The 20419-nt window shown below is 42.4% G+C and overlaps 1 protein-coding gene across 1 annotated transcript in view; it reads right to left on the reverse strand.

The window, feature by feature from the left end:
* The window catches only part of NRG2 (neuregulin 2), a 317257-nt gene that overhangs the window by 37629 nt on the left and 259209 nt on the right, over positions 1 to 20419 (reverse strand). Inside the window, exon 6 of the mRNA XM_073356050.1 lies at positions 14375 to 14433. Within this exon, the coding sequence (XP_073212151.1) occupies positions 14375 to 14433 (59 nt within the window). The remainder of the gene's footprint in view (positions 1 to 14374; positions 14434 to 20419) is intronic.

A 20419-nucleotide genomic window follows, 5' to 3' on the forward strand; every position in this document is an offset into this window, starting at 1 on the left:
TATGTGTCACACAAATTCAAGCAGCAAAAGATTTTATAACAAATACAAAAAAATATACCAGTAAAAATGTTTTTTAAGAACAAAATTTGTCCAATGTTCTCTGCATTCTGCACGTTGCCACCTCCACCTGCAAATCTTTCTCAGGTTTGCATGCAGTGTCAGAACCGTTCTCAAAGCCACGACTCTGGCATATCCTGCCAAAAATATCCCCTGCACATAGCTGCTCCGTGGGGGAATGCTCTTCGGGTTCATCATCAGAGACACTATCCTCTGGTGCCTCATCAGCCTGGTGGGGCTTTCCAGCCACTGCTGTCTCCAGGAGTTTAGTATAAGAAAGCTCCCCTTCTATCTCCAGATGACTGTCAGACTCAACAATGGCCTCCAATTCCCCTGTGGTTGGGTTTTCAGGAACAGAAGCACTGGCCAGCATATTAGTGTCCACCATTTTCAGTTGGTGAAAACCTGCCGTTTCTGAAGTAGTTTAGAACAGTCTGGGGAGAACAGAGGCCTCTGACTCTGTAGCAAGATGAAGTTAATCAGATCTGGGTTTTTTGGCAACATCCACCACTCGCAGGTGTGGGTCAGTATCCAGAGAGGCAATAACTTGTGCATTAAGACAAGCACAGCTATGACCTTTGACATTTTTAATGACACATGTTCATTGGCTGCATGACTGAGGTTGTGTTCAGAGGCAAGAATTTTAACATGACATGTGACACCTCTACATTAGCTGAATGAGCCAGGCAATTGTCAATTAAGCAGCACATGTATCAAGCAACACATGTATTGTAGCTGTAGCTCCCTGTTCCTTCCCTTGCTCTGTCGCCAGCTGACTTGCTTTCTGTTTCAGCATCATCCCATAGAGTCAAGCACCTTGGCCAACCTTCTGCTGAAACCGGAGCCATAGGGCTTCACCAGCATCTGACTCCTTTCCCTCACATTGGCTCTTGTGGCCTCAGTTCGCTGTGCTCCTGTGAGATGTTCTGGCTGTTCTTCTGAATACATGAGACAACAGACTTTGAGACACCAAACCACTCAGCTACTCTCACTTGCTTAGCACCAGGCTCACGTAGGCCCCCCAGGACCCAAACTTCATCAGTGAAAGCTAGGTTCACATGTTTGGAAGCCATAGCACACACTTGAAGCACTCAGCTGTACTTACTCAAAGGAATGATTTAACTGGGAATTGGTCCTGCTTCGAGCAGGGGGTTGGACTAGATGACCTTCTGGGGTCCCTTCCAACCCTGATATTCTATGATTCTATGAATGGGTCCTGGCAATATGTTGCAATTAACTGGAAGTTGCTATTAAATCTATGGTATTTATTATTATGACTGATCATCCTACAAACAAGATCAATCTCCACTGATAAATCTGGATGGCCCTATTTCTGGAAGATAGTACTAATCAGCTGAAAAGGAGAGCTTTGGGGAAGATTAGATGCCAATTAGCAGAGTGAGTGTGGTAATACGCAATGCTGTATCCAGCTTGTTTCCAGGTCGATGATGGTAGACATTCCAACATTCTGGAGCAACTGCACAAGGCTGAGAAATTCATCGAGACGTGTAATGGGGATGTGGTGTCTGACACCGGGCTTGCAGGTGGAAATTGTTTCAGAATCAGAAGATCCTCTAGGAAGGCAGTTTTCCCAGGAAAGAGTGACCGGTGAGGAGGCCATCCTATTTTGTATATGGAAAGGAACCTTATGATGGTGCAGGGAGCATGCTGATGAGATTATTGTACAGAACATAACCAGTGAGCGTCCAGGTAAAGGGTTGATAGAAGATGTGGATCCCAAGGGGACCTTCTTAGATTAATAAATGTCTATCCCTGCATCTACTACCAGAAAGCAAAGCATTCTTTGAATTTATAAAAAGAACGAGGAATACTTGTGGCACTTTAGAGACTAAAAAATTTATTTGGGCATAAGCTTTCGTGGTCTAAAACCCACTTCATCAGATGCATGGAGTGGAAAATACAGTAGGAAGATATATATAGAGAGAGAGATAGAGAGAGATGAAAAGATGGGGATTGCCTTACCAACTCTAACGAGACAAATCAATTAAAGTGGGCTATTATCACCAGGAGGAAAAATCACTTTTATAGTGATAACCAGGATGGCCCATTTCAAACAGTTGACAAGACAGTGTGAGGAACAGTAGGGGGGAAAATTAGCATGGGGATATAGTTTTTAGTTTGTGTAATGACCCATCCACTCCCAGCCTTTATTCAGGCCTAATTTTGATGATGTCCAGTTTGCAAATTAATTCCAGTTCTGCAGTTTCTCGTTGGGGTCTGTTTTTCAACTTTTTTTGTTGAAGAATTGCCTGCAATAGATCTGTAATTCAGTGTCCAGGGAGGTTTAAGTATTCTCCGACTAGTTTTTGAATGTTATAATTCTTGATGTCTGATTTGTGTCCATTTATTCTTTTGTGTAGAGACTGTCCAGTTTGGCCAATGTACATGGCAGAGGGCACTTTTTGCACATGATGGCATATATCACATTGGTAGATGTGCAGGTGAATGAAAAGAATAAAAAGAATAAATGGACACAAATCAGACGTCAAGAATTATAACATTCAAAAACCAGTCGGAGAATACTTCTTCCTCCCTGAACACTGAATTACAGACCTATTACAGGCAATTCTTCAACAAAAAAAGTTGAAAAACAGATTCCAACGAGAAACTGCAGAACTGGAATTAATTTGCAAACTGGACATCATCAAAATTAGGCCTGAATAAAGGCTGGGAGTGGATGGGTCATTACACAACTAAAAACTATATCCCCATGCTAATTTTCCCCCCTACTGTTCCTCACACCTTCTTGTCAACTGTTTGAAATGGGCCATCCTGATTACCACTATAAAAGTGATTTTTCCTCCTGATGATAATAGCCCACTTTAATTGATTTGTCTCGTTAGAGTTGGTAAGGCAACCCCCATCTTTTCATATATATTTATCTTCCTACTGTATTTTCCACTCCATGCATCTGATGAAGTGGGTTTTAGCCCATGAAAGTTTATGCCCAAATAAATTAGCTGGTCTCTAAGGTGCCACAAGTACTCCTCGTTCTTTTTGCTGATACAGACTAACACGGCTACCACTCTGAAACCTTTGAATGTATAATGTCTTATCTATCCCTGTCTACAATAGGGAAATGACCAGCTGTTGTCCACTGCAGCAAGTACTGGGTTATCCCTCGCCCCTTCTCACCTTAAGATAAAAATGATTTTGCTGCTATAACAGGGCAAAACTGTCTTCAACACACGGTTCTGACCAGGTCTCAATAATACTTTTTAGAGTCCACACCTTCAGAAGCGATTTCAACTACAGAAAGAGAAACTTGGACAGCAACGTTCAGTTACATACCTTCACATATGATGGCCATGCTTCAAATATTCACATTAAGCAGAACCTAACAGACTCATATAGCTCACATACCCGAGAAATCCAGGGTACATTTTCATAAAAGTTCCACCAAAAGCAAAATTGCTGGGATATACACTAACTCCACAACATTGACTGCTCAAGTAAATCTCTTCCATTCCACGTTTCCATGTCACTATACTGAGCACTGTGCAATAAATACATCTCTCTCCACTTAGAAAAAGGGCCTGAATAATGAGCTCTTATGGGACTACAAAATTCAGGGCAAAGTTTATTCTCTCTCTAAGGATTAGAAGATGCTGCTGTATGATTTCTCTGCAGATTGGTGGGAAGACACCAACTGACTTCTCAAAATTAAATTTTTAAAAGAAGCTAAGTACAAAATCTGGAAGAAAAATGGGGACTATACAAGGTTAAATCAGAAATTAGTGTAGGTTAGCTCCATTTTAGGTCACAGATGTCAACTTTAATATCATCATCAAGCAGAAAATAAAGCAGAATACACACTTAGAAAAATCAACAGCAAGATGAACAGGACTCTGGGTTCTCCACCAGATTGATGTCATTTCTTTCCGGAAAAGAGTGAATAGTAAACTTGAGGTGAACTTTCAGGACTCAGAAGAAAAAAAACATAAATGGACCCAGCAGAATTCTACACTGTGTGACAAAATTCTAAACTGTTCCACAAATCTCAGCTGGATAAAATTTAAATATAGACATTTGAGTTAACATGCTGATCCCTGAATTGTCTTCACTGGAAAGGGTGTTGTTTATAGCACTATTTTTTTCAATATCTCCAGTTCACCAGGGTGTGAGGGAATTATCTCTGTGTTTTACAAAACCCTTGGGGACCTGTTGACCAGAGCTCTGGCAATCTTTTCAGCAGACGGTTGAAAAAGAAGGCTCTCCCAGTCCCTTAGGATATTGTTGAATAAAATGGAGGAGGACAGATATGATCTCAAGAAATGGCGACCAATATTGTTACTAAGGGCTTGGTTGTACACACCACCACTTATGTTGGTATAACTTATGTTGCTCAGGGGTGTGAATAAACCACCCCCCAAGTGACTAAGTTACACTGACCTAAGCACCAGTGTGGACAGTGCTATGTGGCGGAAGAGCTTCTCCCAGCGACACAGCTACCACCTCTCACAGAGGTTTTATTATGCAGACAGGAGAGCTCTCTCCCATTGGCACAGAGCATCTTCACCAGACACACTACAGAAGTGCAGGTGCATCAGTGCAACTGTAGCACTTCTAGTGTAAACTAGCCCTAAGATTCTTCAGAAAGTCATCTTTGCAAGAGCGGTGGTTTTGGTACCAGCCCTGGTGACACAAGCATAGACATGTGCAGAGAAATGAAGGTAAAAACTGTCCCCAAGTCCCAGCATGGGTGCTTTCATGAGATCCACTGATAAAATTCCCCAGGTCAAGTGGAGTCATCATGGTGACAACATCACATCCAAGCAGAGGTATTGCTGAAGATGGAAACGAAATAGTCCCTCCTGTGTCTGAGACATTTTATTGTTGACGCATAACTGGAGGGAAACTTGTCAAGTATTTTGAAGAGCTTTGCTGCTGCCTTTAACTCTAGATTGAGTATTAAACAGTGCAGTCTTTTGGGAAGGACCACTAAGGGTTTAGCTCCTTCACTAAGAAAAGACAAGACCTGATTTTCTTCTCCCTTTACACTGGTTTTACTATCATTACTCCTTGACTTCAATACAGTAACTCCCTCATTCCACCAGGGTGACTGAGAGGAGCCTAAGACCTGACCACAAATGCAGAAATCACAACTCTTAGGGTTTCCCTGGGAGATGAGAATCCAACCCAGGAAAACTCGGACTTCCCAAAGAAAATCCAGTAAATATTCTGAGAGAGATATTGCAACCCCATACAGTATCTTTGGGGACCATTTATTAAATGTCAGAACGGTTGATGTATGGTTGCATTCTATTCCGTGGGGGAAGGTCACCTCAGCTCCTCCAGGAATTAAAAACAGTGGGGGGCGATTTCAGTGAGTCACTGAGTCTAAAAGGCTGAGTTTGAATTGACACAGGATTTCTTTCTGATTCAAAAAACGGACAGGTGCTTCTGTCCAAGAAGGGCCTCAACCCTTGTGGAAGGGTTGGAAAGACTGGCCTATGAGGGCCACATAAGACTGGCAGGTGGCTTCTGATAAGGTGTGTGTGTTTAAATCTGTTTATTGTTTTTATTATGTATTCTCTGTAATGCTTTAACCTTAAGAATAAATGTGCTTGCTTAGAAAGAGCTGGGTGGTAATTTGTAACTGCTGGCAATACACTGGTCATAGCCCTCGGAGAGAAAGCAATGCACAGACACTGGCAGACTGGAGAGATCACAGTGTAAAGCAGGGAGCTGGGCAGCCTTAAAACCCGTAGTCATAAGGGAGTGGGACAAGGGTCCAGGCCTAGAGACAGGTGGTGGCTGGAGACCTGACTGGATGCTCCTGGAGTAGACTATGAAGAGGGAAATACAGGTGCAGTTACCCTGAACTTGTGACGTGTTCATACTGGAGAATCTCTGACCATTTTATTGTTAATATTTATTCAGCAGCAACATCCCTGCAGCTGCAAGAATATCATCAAGATTAATTCAGTTTTTCTGGAGATTCCCCGACCGGTAAAGCACTTAAGAGGAAGAGAAATATAACCTGAGTGGTTAGGAGACGATGGGATTGGTTAGATTAACTCAGTCTTCCTTTTGAGAAGCAATTTTGTTTTAAATTTTGGGAAGACACAGTGGCAGCATGTTTTGACTTACTGGGTTTTGTCCCTGCCTAGGCTGAGGAACATGTAGTCACCTTAATGCCAACAAGAAGACGATGCCCCACTGTTGAAGATATCGCAGAATATCAGGCTATGGCGTATTTCGATGAATGAAGTGTCGGACTAAACCTGAAAATGATTCTGTCACTTGCACCTGAGAATTTATCTCAAAATCTATGACTCCCATGACCTTAGCACATGAAGGCCTATTAAGATGCCATGTTCTGTGGACTTAGCACTCTCAGGTTTTCCCAGACACCTGCCTCCCAAGGTTATAGAGAAGTAAGTGCAGTATGGACTTCCAGCCGCGTATGGGAATAGGTGCTATAATGTAAGTGAAAAGGCTGATAAAACCCTTATGACGTACAGGCTCCCAGTGGAGACAGGTTACAAGCTGTGATCACTGACCACCTGATTGTGCTTTGTCCCTATATCACTTCACATCATCACACGGCTAGGTCCCGCTGTGCTGGCCAGATATCTTGAGAAAGTTTATAACAATCTGCGCAACTAATGGAACTGGAACCTGGGATTGGACATTGTGATGTCCGTTAGTGATGCTAATAAAACTGAAAACCATGAGATCTGGCTAAGTGTGCTGTGACAGCTCAGTCAGGAAAAGCGAGAGAAGACTCTACCCAAAAGACAATAGCTGCTGCAGCTATGGCTTTAAGAGGCTTCCTCAGCCAGGAAAGATCATCAGTACATAAGGTGGGTGCACTATAAGGTGGGTAGAAAGCTGGCTAGATTGTCGGGCTCAACGGGTAGTGATCAATGGCTCCATGTCTAGTTGGCAGCCGGTATCAAGTGGAGTGCCCCAAGGGTCGGTCCTGGGGCCGGTTTTGTTCAATATCTTCATAAATGATCTGGAGGATGGTGTGGATTGCACTCTCAGCAAATTTGCGGATGATACTAAACTGGGAGGAGTGGTAGATACGCTGGAGGGGAGGGATAGGATACAGAAGGACCTAGACAAATTGGAGGATTGGGCCAAAAGAAATCTGATGAGGTTCAGTAAGGATAAGTGCAGGGTCCTGCACTTAGGATGGAAGAATCCAATGCACAGCTACAGACTAGGGACTGAATGGCTAGGCAGCAGTTCTGCGGAAAAGGACCTAGGGATGACAGTGGACGAGAAGCTGGATATGAGTCAGCAGTGTGCCCTTGTTGCCAAGAAGGCCAATGGCATTTTGGGATGTATAAGTAGGGGCATAGCGAGCAGATCGAGGGACATGATCATTCCCCTCTATTCGACATTGGTGAGGCCTCATCTGGAGTACTGTGTCCAGTTTTGGGCCCCACACTTCAAGAAGGATGTGGATAAATTGGAGAGAGTCCAGCGAAGGGCAACAAAAATGATTAGGGGTCTAGAACACATGACTTATGAGGAGAGGCTGAGGGAGCTGGGATTGTTTAGCCTGCAGAAGAGAAGAATGAGGGGGGATTTGATAGCTGCTTTCAACTACCTGAAAGGGGGTTCCAAAGAGGATGGCTCTAGACTGTTCTCAATGGTAGCAGATGACAGAACGAGGAGTAATGGTCTCAAGTTGCAGTGGGGGAGGTTTAGATTGGATATTAGGAAAAACTTTTTCACTAAGAGGGTGGTGAAACACTGGAATGCGTTACCTAGGGAGGTGGTAGAATCTCCTTCCTTAGAGGTTTTTAAGGTCAGGCTTGACAAAGCCCTGGCTGGGATGATTTAACTGGGAATTGGTCCTGCTTCGAGCAGGGGGTTGGACTAGATGACCTTCAGGGGTCCCTTCCAACCCTGAGATTCTATGATTCTATGATTCTATACATCCAAAGCCGTGGCTCCTTAAGGAACAGGATTATATGGTAACAACGCATATCAGACCCAATGGAATGGTTTTATGGAGTAGGGATTGTGCAGTCAGTGCTATGCAGCTGTAACGTTTTGTTAGCAAATTACGTTGTTGAGTCTCGACCTAGCTCTTTTGCTGCATTTCAGGCTACATGGTTATACTGCAGGAAAACAGAAGCAAAAGATGGCGGAAATCTAAATAAAAATATTTTGGTGTATATGTAGTGCAACCATGTGGTGCCTAATAATGTTTTATGCGAAAGAAACATTTTGAAGTGGATGTGAACAAAAGAAACAGACAAAATTTCACTCCTCTCTAAGCTCAAGAATCCAAGAAAGCTGCTGTTATTACGGAGTCCTGTGATCTGAGGTAGGGTTGGGCACCTGAGCAGAGTATAACCGAAATGGTAGTATGCTTAAAACAAAGGATTTAAAACTGTTTTAACATATTCCTATGCAAGTATATGGGGCTTCATCCAAAGGCCACTGAATTCAGTGGAAAAACTTCCACTGACTTCAAAGGCCTTTGGATAAGGCCCATGTTTGGGGACAAATACAGACCAACAACTCTTACTGGTGTCAATGGGAGGTGGATAATTATACCTGAGTGCAGAATTTGGGCCACACACTGGAGTTTTAAATTTTCAATGGGAAACTATTGTCCCTTACGTTGCAAAAGAGACTTTGTGGGTAACACCGAGTCACCATGCCTCAACATTCATCACCTTTTCAGGCTACAGAAATGATAGCTCTGTACTGTAAACTTCCAGTCCAGTCACTCTACCATATATAGTCAAGGGGCTAAAGGGGGTGGGGGGAGATAACTGCACTATAAGATTATGCAAAGATATAAAAGGATGCTGATATGCATGAGATGAAGCCTGTTGGCACCTCAAGATACAGCATGGGCTTAATAAGGAAACACCGAAAAATTACAAACACAGAACACAAATAGTGTAATTCTTTTAAACTTACAGTTTGATTTAGCTATTGTTATGAACAGTGGGATGGGGAGAAAGCAGGCATAATAGGTGGTAAGACAGTGACATTAAAGTCAACTCAGCCAATCAGGAAAGCTAACTTTTCTTCATTTGCACGTTACATTTTTATTGGTTAAAATGCTGCCAAAGTCATTCTGTTTTACTGAGGTTTTACACTTGAGGTCATATTTCACACTGTGACCCTCACGGTCCTCTGATTACATCACAGCTATGCGATATGACTTTTAGAAGCTGGCAGAAGATATGATTATTGCTGTATGTTTCAATATTCTTGGCTTGCAATCTATATGATGATTACAATATCCATATTGCTGTATATATATTATTATTATTATATACACTGTAATTATAATTGTGCAGAGACATAATTACACATAAACATGAAGAATGTGAAATGAAAAATACTTTCACAAAATGATTTGATGATTCATAAACAGTGGAGTTAAGCCTAGACTATTTCTTTTCATTTAATAGACTCTAAAATATCAAAGGTACATCTCTCTTATATATATTTAATTATATTCGGTACGCATTTAAAATTAATTACTTATTCTCCTTCAATCTAAATTAAAACTGATTTAAATGTCTTTCTAATGTAGGTCACAGTCCCATTGGTATCTATACAGCAAACACCTCTATCCCACTTGTTTAAACATGATCAACTTTAGATGTTCAGGTCCTGATCTTACAATATATTTCACAAGGTTGGATGCCTGAACCTGTGCAGAGCCCAAGGAAATCAACAGAGCTCTTCATGGTCACAGGGATCCTAACGTGTGCATCCAGTGCAGGATCAGGACCTTATTTATTTTATTTATCCTTTGATATGTACCTTAGATACCTTTTAATTGCAGTAAATCTGTCATTCCTTCCTCTGCCATTTTAACCCTTTGTTTTTGCAAATGTCTCCAAAGATGTTTTGTGGCACCCTGCATGAAAGGTGCTACAATAAATAAAGTAAAACAACAGTTCTAATTTGAGTATTTGTCCTTGTGGCTCCCATGTTTGCTGCTTATGGGGCATATGTATAACACCACATGTGGGAGCCACATGGACAAAACATCTCCGAGAACCACAGTTCTGTTAAATAAGTAACTATTATTCATACTTTTTGGTTTCATTCCAGTATTTCCACACATTTCTGATTATTTTTGCATTACAACAAAAAATAACTAAATGCAGTATTCAGTGTAACCTTCTGTGGAGAAATCTGGAAATCCTTACTCAAATTTTACTCAGGCAAACACCAGCTGACATCAGTTGCCATTCACCAGCATAAGGGCTACATCAAAATAGAGTTAAGAATCTCCAGATTTCTTCCAATAGTGCTAATTTCAATGAGTTTCTCTGCACTGACCTGGAAAAAATCCCCCCACCAGCAGATGAAAAACTGAAATAATATAAGCATGATCCACAGAAAAACTGAATTTCAATATTTTAACTGTATTGTCACATAGCAGTAAATATCATTAGAATTTCTCATGACAACAGCTTCTGGAGGTACTACAGAAGGACAAAAATTAGCACTAGGGATTCGCAATAGCCACTGAATCACATGATCATAAGAGCAAAGTGGAAAATCTTTCTATGGGGGGAGAAATCATCCAATTATTTCAGCTTCTCCATATCATAGTGTCTGGAACAGATTCTTCTGACTAGCAGAGAAGAACAAACCTCCAGTGCTATCTGGCAAATAGATAGTATGATCCTGCATCTACTTAGGTCAATGGAAGTTTTACCTGAGCAAGGACTGAGTAAATACAGAGTATGGACTCCAAGGTTTAGCCCAGCCAGGATGCAGTCACTCTCAGGAAGCACTCTACACCTGGCCTGATGGAACCCTGGGTACATCCTCCTAAGTATCTGGCCTAGATGCAGCAAAAGGGTCTAATCATCATGTCAGGTTAGTGTCCTGAATTTATATCAGTTTGCAAAGAATCAGCCTCAGCCTTTGGGTTATGCCTCGCCATCAGCATCAATGATTATTTAATATTTATATTGCAGTAGCGCACAGAGGCTCTAGTCAGGATACGAGCATCTAAAAAAACTAATAAGCATTTAATAAAGCTTTAGAGTGGTCATAATGATTCATTATTTTATTTAATGATTTGTTACTCATTGACAATGTGCTCAGAATATGAATCACAAGGCATGTTTCTTTTATTTTCCCTGGAAATTTTTCTGGAACCATCTGAGTCTGTTTCAGTTTTTGATCTGTCGTCACATGCATAGCATGAAGTGGAAAGATAATTAAAGACATAGTGCTAACTTTTATTGGGCCTCATATTTAGATTTTGTTAAAAACAAACAAAAAAAAACCCAAGAGAAATGTTATTTTTTTCCTTTAAATCTTCCATTTGGAAAAATTTGAAACCAAATACACATTCCTCTGCCATGTCTGTAATCCAAACATTGCAGCACTGCAAATCTGGAAATGAAACCAGCTATAAATAAAGGTGAACCTCACTTCTCTGATTATTATTATTGAAGTTGAGACAAATGTAAAAAATAAACAAATAATTACTGAAAGGTAACCTGGACATTTAATAATCAGTGGGTGATTAACTGATGTAGGTCAAGAAATGGGTTAGATTGTAATATGTGATTTTAAAGTTGACAGTGTCATTTTAAACCATGAATATAACAAAAAATTCTCACCAACAATGAAAAAATCACATTTTTACAGTCTTGCAAAAAAATCAAAGCATAGTTGGTCTTCCCGTGAATGTTCCGACAAAACAAAAGGCACTTCTCACTGATTAGAACTCATTGTTTTAACAAAAAAGCTATTTTTATTGTAAGAAAATGGCAAAACTTCTTTGCAAAAATTATGATGCCTCTCCCTGACCAAACCATGATGCACTACAGTCTCCCCTCTGACCAAGTGATATGGTGCATCATGGGAGTCACATAGCTGTGGGTAAAAAGAAAAGGAGTACTTGTAGTACCTTAGAGACTAACCAATTTATTTGAGCATGAGCTTTCGTGAGCTACAGCCTTAAGTGAGGTGCCACAAGTACTCCTTTTCTTTTTGCGAATACAGACTAACACGGCTGTTACTCTGATAGCTGTGGGTGGATCATAGTAAATGTGCCCTGGCCAGGGAGCCCATAGGAGAGAATAGAGGAGTCCTACCTGAACTATAACTCCCACATGTCAATGTCCTACTATCGGGAAATGCGGTTTAATGTTGAACTAGCATAAAATGAAATATTTTGAGTCAGTTCATAAAACGTTCTGATTCGGAAATATCAAAATTATTATTATTTTGATCAAAAATGCTGAAAGAAAACATTGTGCCATTTCCAAATTTAATTTGTTTGGAATGTTTTGTTCTGAGCAAAAATTTGATATTTAAACTTTGCATTCCAATTTGGGAAAAAAACAAAATGTTAAAATAGCAAAATTTTCTATGGGACAGAAATCCAATTTTCACTCATCTCTAGCCAAATCCTCATTGACAAAGCCCATTGCATCTTGTTTGTGCATGCAGTAGAAACTATTATAAAGTTAACATTTCCCAGCTGTTACTACATAGTTACTACTGATATCTACTATTATAAGTAGAGGGAGAAACAGGGGTGGTCTAGGAATTTGTAAGGACAGATCTTAGATATCACTAGGTATGTGGTGTCCGTTGGCAAATAATGACATCTCAATGGTGACCCCTTTGTATAGTTTCACTTATAAGGATCTGGTGTTCTTTAGCTATAAGGCTTTCCTTTGACGAAAATTAGGGGCAAATAATAGCCGGATGAACTGAGCAAGTTTTAAAAATACATCCTCTGCAATGCCCTAAATCCTTATATTGCACGGGGTGTATATTTTGCAAAGCAGCAAAACAATGACAAAAACTAAGGAGAAATAGCTGGGCAAACATTTTAGAAGCTCCCAGCCCATGTTCACAAATCTCAGAAATGCACAAATTCTGAAAGACTGGCTGACCTACCAGAACTTGGACCACAACTGTAAGCCAGGTAGCAAGGATCGCATAGTGAGCACACACTTTGTGACTGGACACAACAAATGCTTGCACATTTTGTTTAACTGAGTGTATGCTGCTAATTAAATGGCCTGATTCTGCAACTTTTATTCACTTTGCATAGTACTTACTCACATGAGCAGTCCCACTCAAGTCAAGGGGGCTACTCACATATGTACTACTCCATGTAAAGGTTGCATAATTGGCCATTTGAAAAGGCCAATGTCTGATGTCCGTAACTGTGGCTGGATTCTTAGTTACACTGCTGTAAATCCACAGCAAGTCCAATGGCTTCAATGGTCTTATTCCTGATTTACACCAAGATCAGAATTTTGCCCTGAGTTTAACACACTCACACTACAAACTCCTGCTGACATGGATACAAAGGAGTTTGTCTAAACAGGGACCTAGTAAAAATGAAGAATTCAGTCATCTAAGTCAGGCACTGCCCTGCATCAGTGTAAGGCTGCCATATTCCATGGGGAGATGTGGGAGGAACTCTGTCTCAGAGAGGGATATCTATGGCTACACCCCTTCAGGAGGTGCACCACCCAGAACTTCTGAAAGGAACAGCCATAATCCAGCCCTTAGAAAAGACGTCAGGGTTTGACCCAAAGCTCGCAATGGGTAATATCAATTTCACAGTGAGTGAAGCTTCGCTTAGCTGCTGGAAAAGTAAACACAGCCTAGTCTCTGAAAAAATGCAAGGAAATATTGTGAAGGCCAAAAGTATAACTGGTTTCAAAAAAAGAATTAGATAAGTTCCTGGAGGGTAGGTCCATCAATGGCTATTAGCCAAGATGGTCAGGGACACAACCCCATGCTTTGGGTGTCCCTAAACCTCTGACTGCCAGGAGCTCAGACTGGATGACAGGGGATGTTTCCACTAGATGGACCACTGGTCTGACCCAGTATGGCCGTTCTTCTGAAATAATTGGTGGTCTTCAGCCCAACTCTACCTATCATTCCCAAATTGGTACAGAGAAACTCACAGATCCCACTTTCAAAGTTAAGGAAAGGATTCCTGTGTATTGTGCAAAGCAGTTCCTCATGTGATAATAATGTTAATAGAGGTTTCTTATCACTCAACCTGTTCTCCACAGCACACTTGAAAATCTTTGCTTATTTGGATTTTGCATGAAAAGAGCAAACTGTAAAATCCTACATTATGTTCGTTTACAAGTGAAAGCAAGAACCATTCAAAATGATTGTGAGACAGCGAGGGCTTTCATTTTCCTCTTAGCAGCACTCACTTAGCTCCCATTAATGTCAGCCAGAGCTACACGGGCACAAAAAGAGGAGAACAAGGCCCTAAGGAATGGAAGAACCTGCTTTAAAGATGTCACACAGTGCTACGATAATCAGGGAGAAAGAGAAGTAGAAAGAGACATACTGGAGAAGCTGACCATTGCGAAGTGCTCACACCGATCCCCGGTGAATTCGATCGGACACCTAACGAAAGAAAGAAAACCAGAAAGAGAGAAACAAGATAGCAAAATGATATCGAAGTGGACTGAAATGCGGCCCCTCCTGATGCCACCTCAGATCCCTTCCACGATTCCTATGATTTGCTTTCAGCCTGATCCCTTACCTGTTTCCCTAACCCAAACATTCTATCAAAACACACCCCTGGCTAGACCACTCTAAATCCAGTGCTGCGCTGTGCCCAGGAGATTTAAGTAGTGTGGTGCATTTTTTTCTCTTCAAACATACTTTGCTTAGGATCTGGCATGTACAATCGCAAAGGCAGTTTTTCCAAACATCTCTGTCCGAAGAATCCGTTTGGACATCTGGAGGAGGAAAAGGGGACAAATCACAGAACAAATCTGGCAGCATCCTCGAGGCTATGGTTAGAAATAAAAGTGCATAGTGATGAATGGAAAAATAAAGTTAAAAGCTTTATGTACAGTTCCTCCATTTAATCTCTGCTTTGTTTAATCAGGTTTCCTTTATATCAATATTCTGTTCTTTTCTAATCTTCAGGCGGCCAGGTGTCAGCAAACCCATCCTTTCATTTTAGGCCTGTCACCTTCCTACTCACCTGCCCACTGCTAATCACCTCCACCAGCTGCCACCTGACAAGAGGGGCAGGCAGGCTTTGTGCTACCGAGCAACCTTCTTGGAGACTAGTGTTACTGTCACTACGTACACAGACTGGCAGCAGGTACCACAGGTTGATAGAGCTATTTGGAAGTGGTGCACGGCAAGTGTCCTACTCCACCTAATGCCATTACCCCCCAGAGGCACTGCAGGAAGCTCCAGCACTCTTCCAGGGGAACCTGTTGTATTAGGGTTATGGAGAGAGCATTCTCAATGGTTTTCCATGGTAAGGGATAGACAATAAAGTTGCACTGGAACAAGCCCCTGTCCAGTTGCTGGGGTCTCATGACGCCCCCAGTCACTAGTACTGCACCAGGATGATCTGCAAGCCTAGGGCCATATTCAGCCATCATTTACACAAGTGCAAATCCAGAGGAACTCAGGTAGAGATTTTGCTTTGTGGCTCAGGCAGCTGCAAACCAGTGAAATGCCTGGACAAGATCCCTCAGTGTGTCTAGTTATTGGGGTTCAGTGTTGCGGGGCAGAGTTACACATGGGAGGCACTGGAACCACGACGTTTAGCACTGATGCATGTAGCATGTTGCTGGCAAGGCCAATCCAAAGGGACGGAAAAGTTGCTTTGTCGGAAGGTTCTTTTAACTTGACCCACAGGATTGAACCTCAAAAGTTGGAGTTTGGAGGTTTAACCCTGAACAATTCAAATGCTTCTCCAAAACCAATCAAGGCTCCTTTCTTACTCATTCTCCTTCTCCACCCTTTCTCCTAGCCTAACTAGGTAATTCCCCCACATTGTCCTTACCTGTCCCTGACTCTCCGATCCCTCTGTCTAGCCCACAGACCTCTCTCTCTCTGACCCCAAATGAGCTCTCTCATCACCCAACTCCCTCTCCTGGCACAGGCTGCCTACCCTTTGGTGACATCACAATGGCCAGGGTTGCCTCCTATTCAGTCAGCTGGGCTCCAGCTGGCAGCAGTCTTTGTGTCTTACACACTCTGCAGCTACAGTACTCAGACTGAGGCTCAGGAGCTGCAAGTGGCTCTTTAATATGTCTCCTGTGGTTCTTTGTGGCACATGATATTAAAACACTGTGTGATTTAATTATTAACCAATCAGGATGGTTTTACTATATTACTAACCAATTGTAGTTGATAAAATAATGATACTTGGTCAGTCATTTTGCAGTGACAATAATATAGATACAGATATAATAGTAAATGTACCAGTGAAGTCACATGACTGTGGCTCTTTTGGGTAATGTTGATCGCTAATTTGGCTCCTGAACCACTGAGGTCTGAGTATCACTACTTTAGAGCCTCCCATTGTCAACCCCCCACCAGTATAGTTTGCCCCGGATTCTCATCCTGGGGAAGATCCTCGTACTCATTAGACTGAAAAGAAATGTTGGCCCTACAGTGACTGCTAGATCCCTATCAGCCAACAGATCAGAGACCAAGAGATACCAAGAAAGTTGGAAGCTTGAGATTGGGGCTGTTTCCTGTTTCTCTCCCATTCCATTATATATGCCCCATCAAAGTTTCAGTCGTCCTGATATATTTTTAAATGTCTACATTCAACCTGACCTCAAGGATGATTAGATTACGGTCAGCACTTTAGTTCTTATGTGTAATTTTTCTGTGATTCATGGATAGACCTACTGACATAATAATTGTAGCATCCGCATTTTTGGCTCACATAGGAAAAGGGAATTAGACACCAAATTTCTCCCCAGCATAACTTTGCTGACTTCACTGAAGTTACACCAGGGATGAATGTGATGTACTAGCTGCAGAGGGGCATGCTAGTTTTTATATAATGCTGCCTGAATTACTGACCTCTCCATACTCCATAGAAAACAGACATCTTCCCTCTGCCAAATTCACACTAGTACTTTCTACCAGTCTACAGATAAATTACGGGGGAGAGGGGAAGAATTGTTTATTTTTTTAACCGTATGCAACATTTAGCATGATCAAAGCTTTATAGTTCAAACACATGTTGACAGATTAACTCTGTACTATTGCTCAGGGGTAGAATAGAATTGTTTTTTCTTGCCAAGTGTATGCTTAGCGGATACACTATGGATATACAAATAATTCAGTGGCAATAATAAGAAAAGAAAAGGGCTGCATTTCAACTTCTTGTGTTTACTTGTTTAAAGGAACACTGTCAAATTGCCTTAGTCCTAGATTTACCTGTTTTGAAAGGGGGGGGGGCTTAAAAAGTGGAATGTTCTCTGAACACTTTAGAAATGGAGAGGATGTTGTTTTTTTCTTTTTGATTGTAACATTTCCCTCCCTTGTTGGAAACACAAACACACCAGCATGTGCTACTGCATGAAGAGGGGCCCAGACTAAGTTCCCCATCTGTGTGAGGGAGGGCTGTGCAGACTAGGGCTGCGTGATTCCCCATCTGTACTGCACTGATTACCCAGAAGGCAGAATACAGACACCTCTGAGCTGGAGGACTCCCCTCTAACAGGGCATCCAAAGGCAGCTTACAGCCAGCCTTGTCCCACTCACTCCTGAATGCGCTGTGCGGAGCTCTGGGGCAGCTGACAGACTCACCTTCTACATTCAGACTCTGCTAGGAAGCTAGGGAGATCAGTGTTTGTAACATGCTTTGTGAACCTCAGACTAAAGCCAGTATAGACGTGCAAAATATTATTGATAGATTTTTGGGCCAGAACGGCTCAATAGATCATCTAGTCTGACCTGTATAATACAGGCCACCCTGATACCCCTGTACTGAGCCCATTAACTTGGGTTTGACAGTCCAGGCTGGTCTTGATTTGAAGACTTCAAGAGATGGAATATTTGCCGCTTCCCTTGGTAGCTTGTTCCAGGGCTGATCACCCTTGGTTAGAAATGCAAGCCTTGTTTCTAACTGGAATGTGTTTGGCTTGAACTTCCTGTTCTAGCTTTCTGTGCTAGCTCAATGAGCCCTTTAGTACCCAATATTTGCTCCTTATACACTGTAATCAAGTCAATCTCAATCTTCTCTTTGATCAACTAAACAGACTGAGCTTCCTATTCATTGTTAGTTAGAATATTTTTACTATTTCTAATGCTATTTTACTATTGCTAATAATTTGCAAATGCTGCTACTAACCCCTGGCTGGAAAATCTCCACTTCCTGGTAACTTTCAATGGGTAAGGAAATCCCACCTACATTACTGTATCATTGTCTCAGGTTCCCAGAGGAGTCAATTCACAGTCACACAACCTGTTCTGAAAGTGGTGCTATAGGGAGGAATATCATGGCATGTTTGAACATGATGACACTAGACGTTTGCTATGGCTATGCTACAGCTTACGTCAGTATAAGTTATGTTGCTCAGGGGTGTGAATAAGCCACCCCCCCCAAGTGACGTAAGTTACACCGACCTAAGCACCGGTGTGGACAGTGCTATGTCAGCGGGAGAGCTTCTCCTTCTGCCATAGCTACCACCGCTCGCGGGGCTTGGAATAATTAGCAATGGGAGAGCTCTCTCCTTTGACCTAGAGTGTCTGCACTAGCAGCATTACCATGGCGCAGGTGCATCGGAGCAGCTGCACCACTGTAAGTTCTGCAGTGCAGCCATGGCCTCCAAAATGCTGCTGTCAGGAGCTGCAGAGTCTGTGGTGAAGTCAAATCAAGATAGTGTCATGTGCCAGTTTGGTTAGGCCAGTGGTGACATGCCTGACTCCCATGCAGATGTCACTGTATCTCAATTTTCAGACACTTGGAGTCTACATAAAGTATGTCCATAGATGTCCTACTGGCAGGGGGATGAGGACAGGAGTGCCAGAAGCTCCCTAGAAGTGGGGGGCAACAGTGCCCGAACCTTGGCCCCACCCGTGCTCCACCCCTTCCTCCTGAAGCCCCACCCCTTCTCTTCCCCTGAGACCCCGCCCCTGCCCCTCCTCTTTCCCCAAGCCCCACCCCCACTCCACCTCGTCCCCTGAGGCCCTGTCTGCCACTTGCTCCTCTCCACCCCCTCCCCCTGTCATTCGCCTTTAATGCAAGAAAAAGGTGGGAGAGCATAGCCCGCCCACTTTAAAAAGTGATGGGGCCATGGCCCCCTGGCCTCCCCTATTCCGGCACCTCTGGGTGAGGGTCTCTCCAGAAATGGCAGAGATACATGTGACCTCCACTATGGGAAGATTTCTGAGATGGGAAAACAAGTCTGGGCAAACTAAGAACCAGCCTGAACTTTTGGTCCTTTCTACAACATTTCCTCACCTCTCTCCCACTGCAGCTCTGACCATGATCCTTCTTTCCAACAAGGGATACTGTCCCTAGTCCTCTATTCCATTCCTGCTGAAGGCTCCTACATAATCCGGTCCTGGCCCCAGCCCTGCTGTTGCCATCAGTTTGTATGCTGTGCCTCTTCGAGTACAATTTTCTCTAGTGCCTAAGGTGCCCAAATCCCATGAACTTTCAATGAGGATTAGGCTCTTAAGTTCCCAAGTCACTTCTGAAAATTGAAGTTAGCTTTCTAAGTCATTCAGATAACTAAAAATTTCACCCTTGATCTCAATAGTATGCAAGATCTCAGACAGACCCTCTGGAATGCAATGCAGGGGAAAGCTTAATAAATGTCACTTCAGTGTGAAGGGCACAGAAGAGGTGGCAACAGTGGATTCACTCCATGGACCTTCACCCTGATGGGGGAGTGGCAGCTGAGGCTATGAAGTACAGTGCATGGGATGCACGTTTTGGCAGTCTGAAGGTAGCAATCCTAGGGCTGTGGAGTGAAGGGAGGTCACCTGGGTATCTCTGGGGAAATGTGAGCTTGGATAAAAAGATACAAAGGGCTCTGATTTGTATAAAATACGCCAAACTTCTGGATATTTATTCATCCGAACCTTTTTGAAGTCCACCCACCACTAGTGATACAGATAGATTTATATGCACCCTATTCATAAACTTCCAAATGGCCCCTCTGTACAGAGGCACCTGAATGCTTTCACAGGCATCCTATTTATCTCCAAGTTTATTGCACATACCTGCCTGGGATCTGAGAAATTATTACAGTGGTGCAGCAGTGCCACTAGAGTTAATGCTGTGTCTGTTTAAAGTGCAACCTTTTAAAGTCCTCTAAAATCAACCTGCTTAATTGGATTTCTTTGAGGTTCGTTGTGCCTCAGGAGAGGGTAGGGTAGGGTAGGGTTAGTGACTCAAATTTGGCGCGGTTTGGGACAGGGGAAAAAATAGCAATTTTTTAAAAAGTTTCCAGGTGGGGTTTTTTTTTTGCCCAGAGCTAGAGATCAAACTATTCCTATGTTGCAGGTCAAAACAGTCTCAATCTGTTGAGTTTTACCCAAGGTAGCACATGGAACCTACCCCTAAATCTTTGGGGAACCCAAAGTGAGAACAGTATTTTATAAAACATCC

Source organism: Lepidochelys kempii, chromosome 8 (genome assembly GCF_965140285.1).
Source record: "Lepidochelys kempii isolate rLepKem1 chromosome 8, rLepKem1.hap1, whole genome shotgun sequence".
Lineage (NCBI taxonomy): Eukaryota > Metazoa > Chordata > Testudines > Cheloniidae > Lepidochelys > Lepidochelys kempii.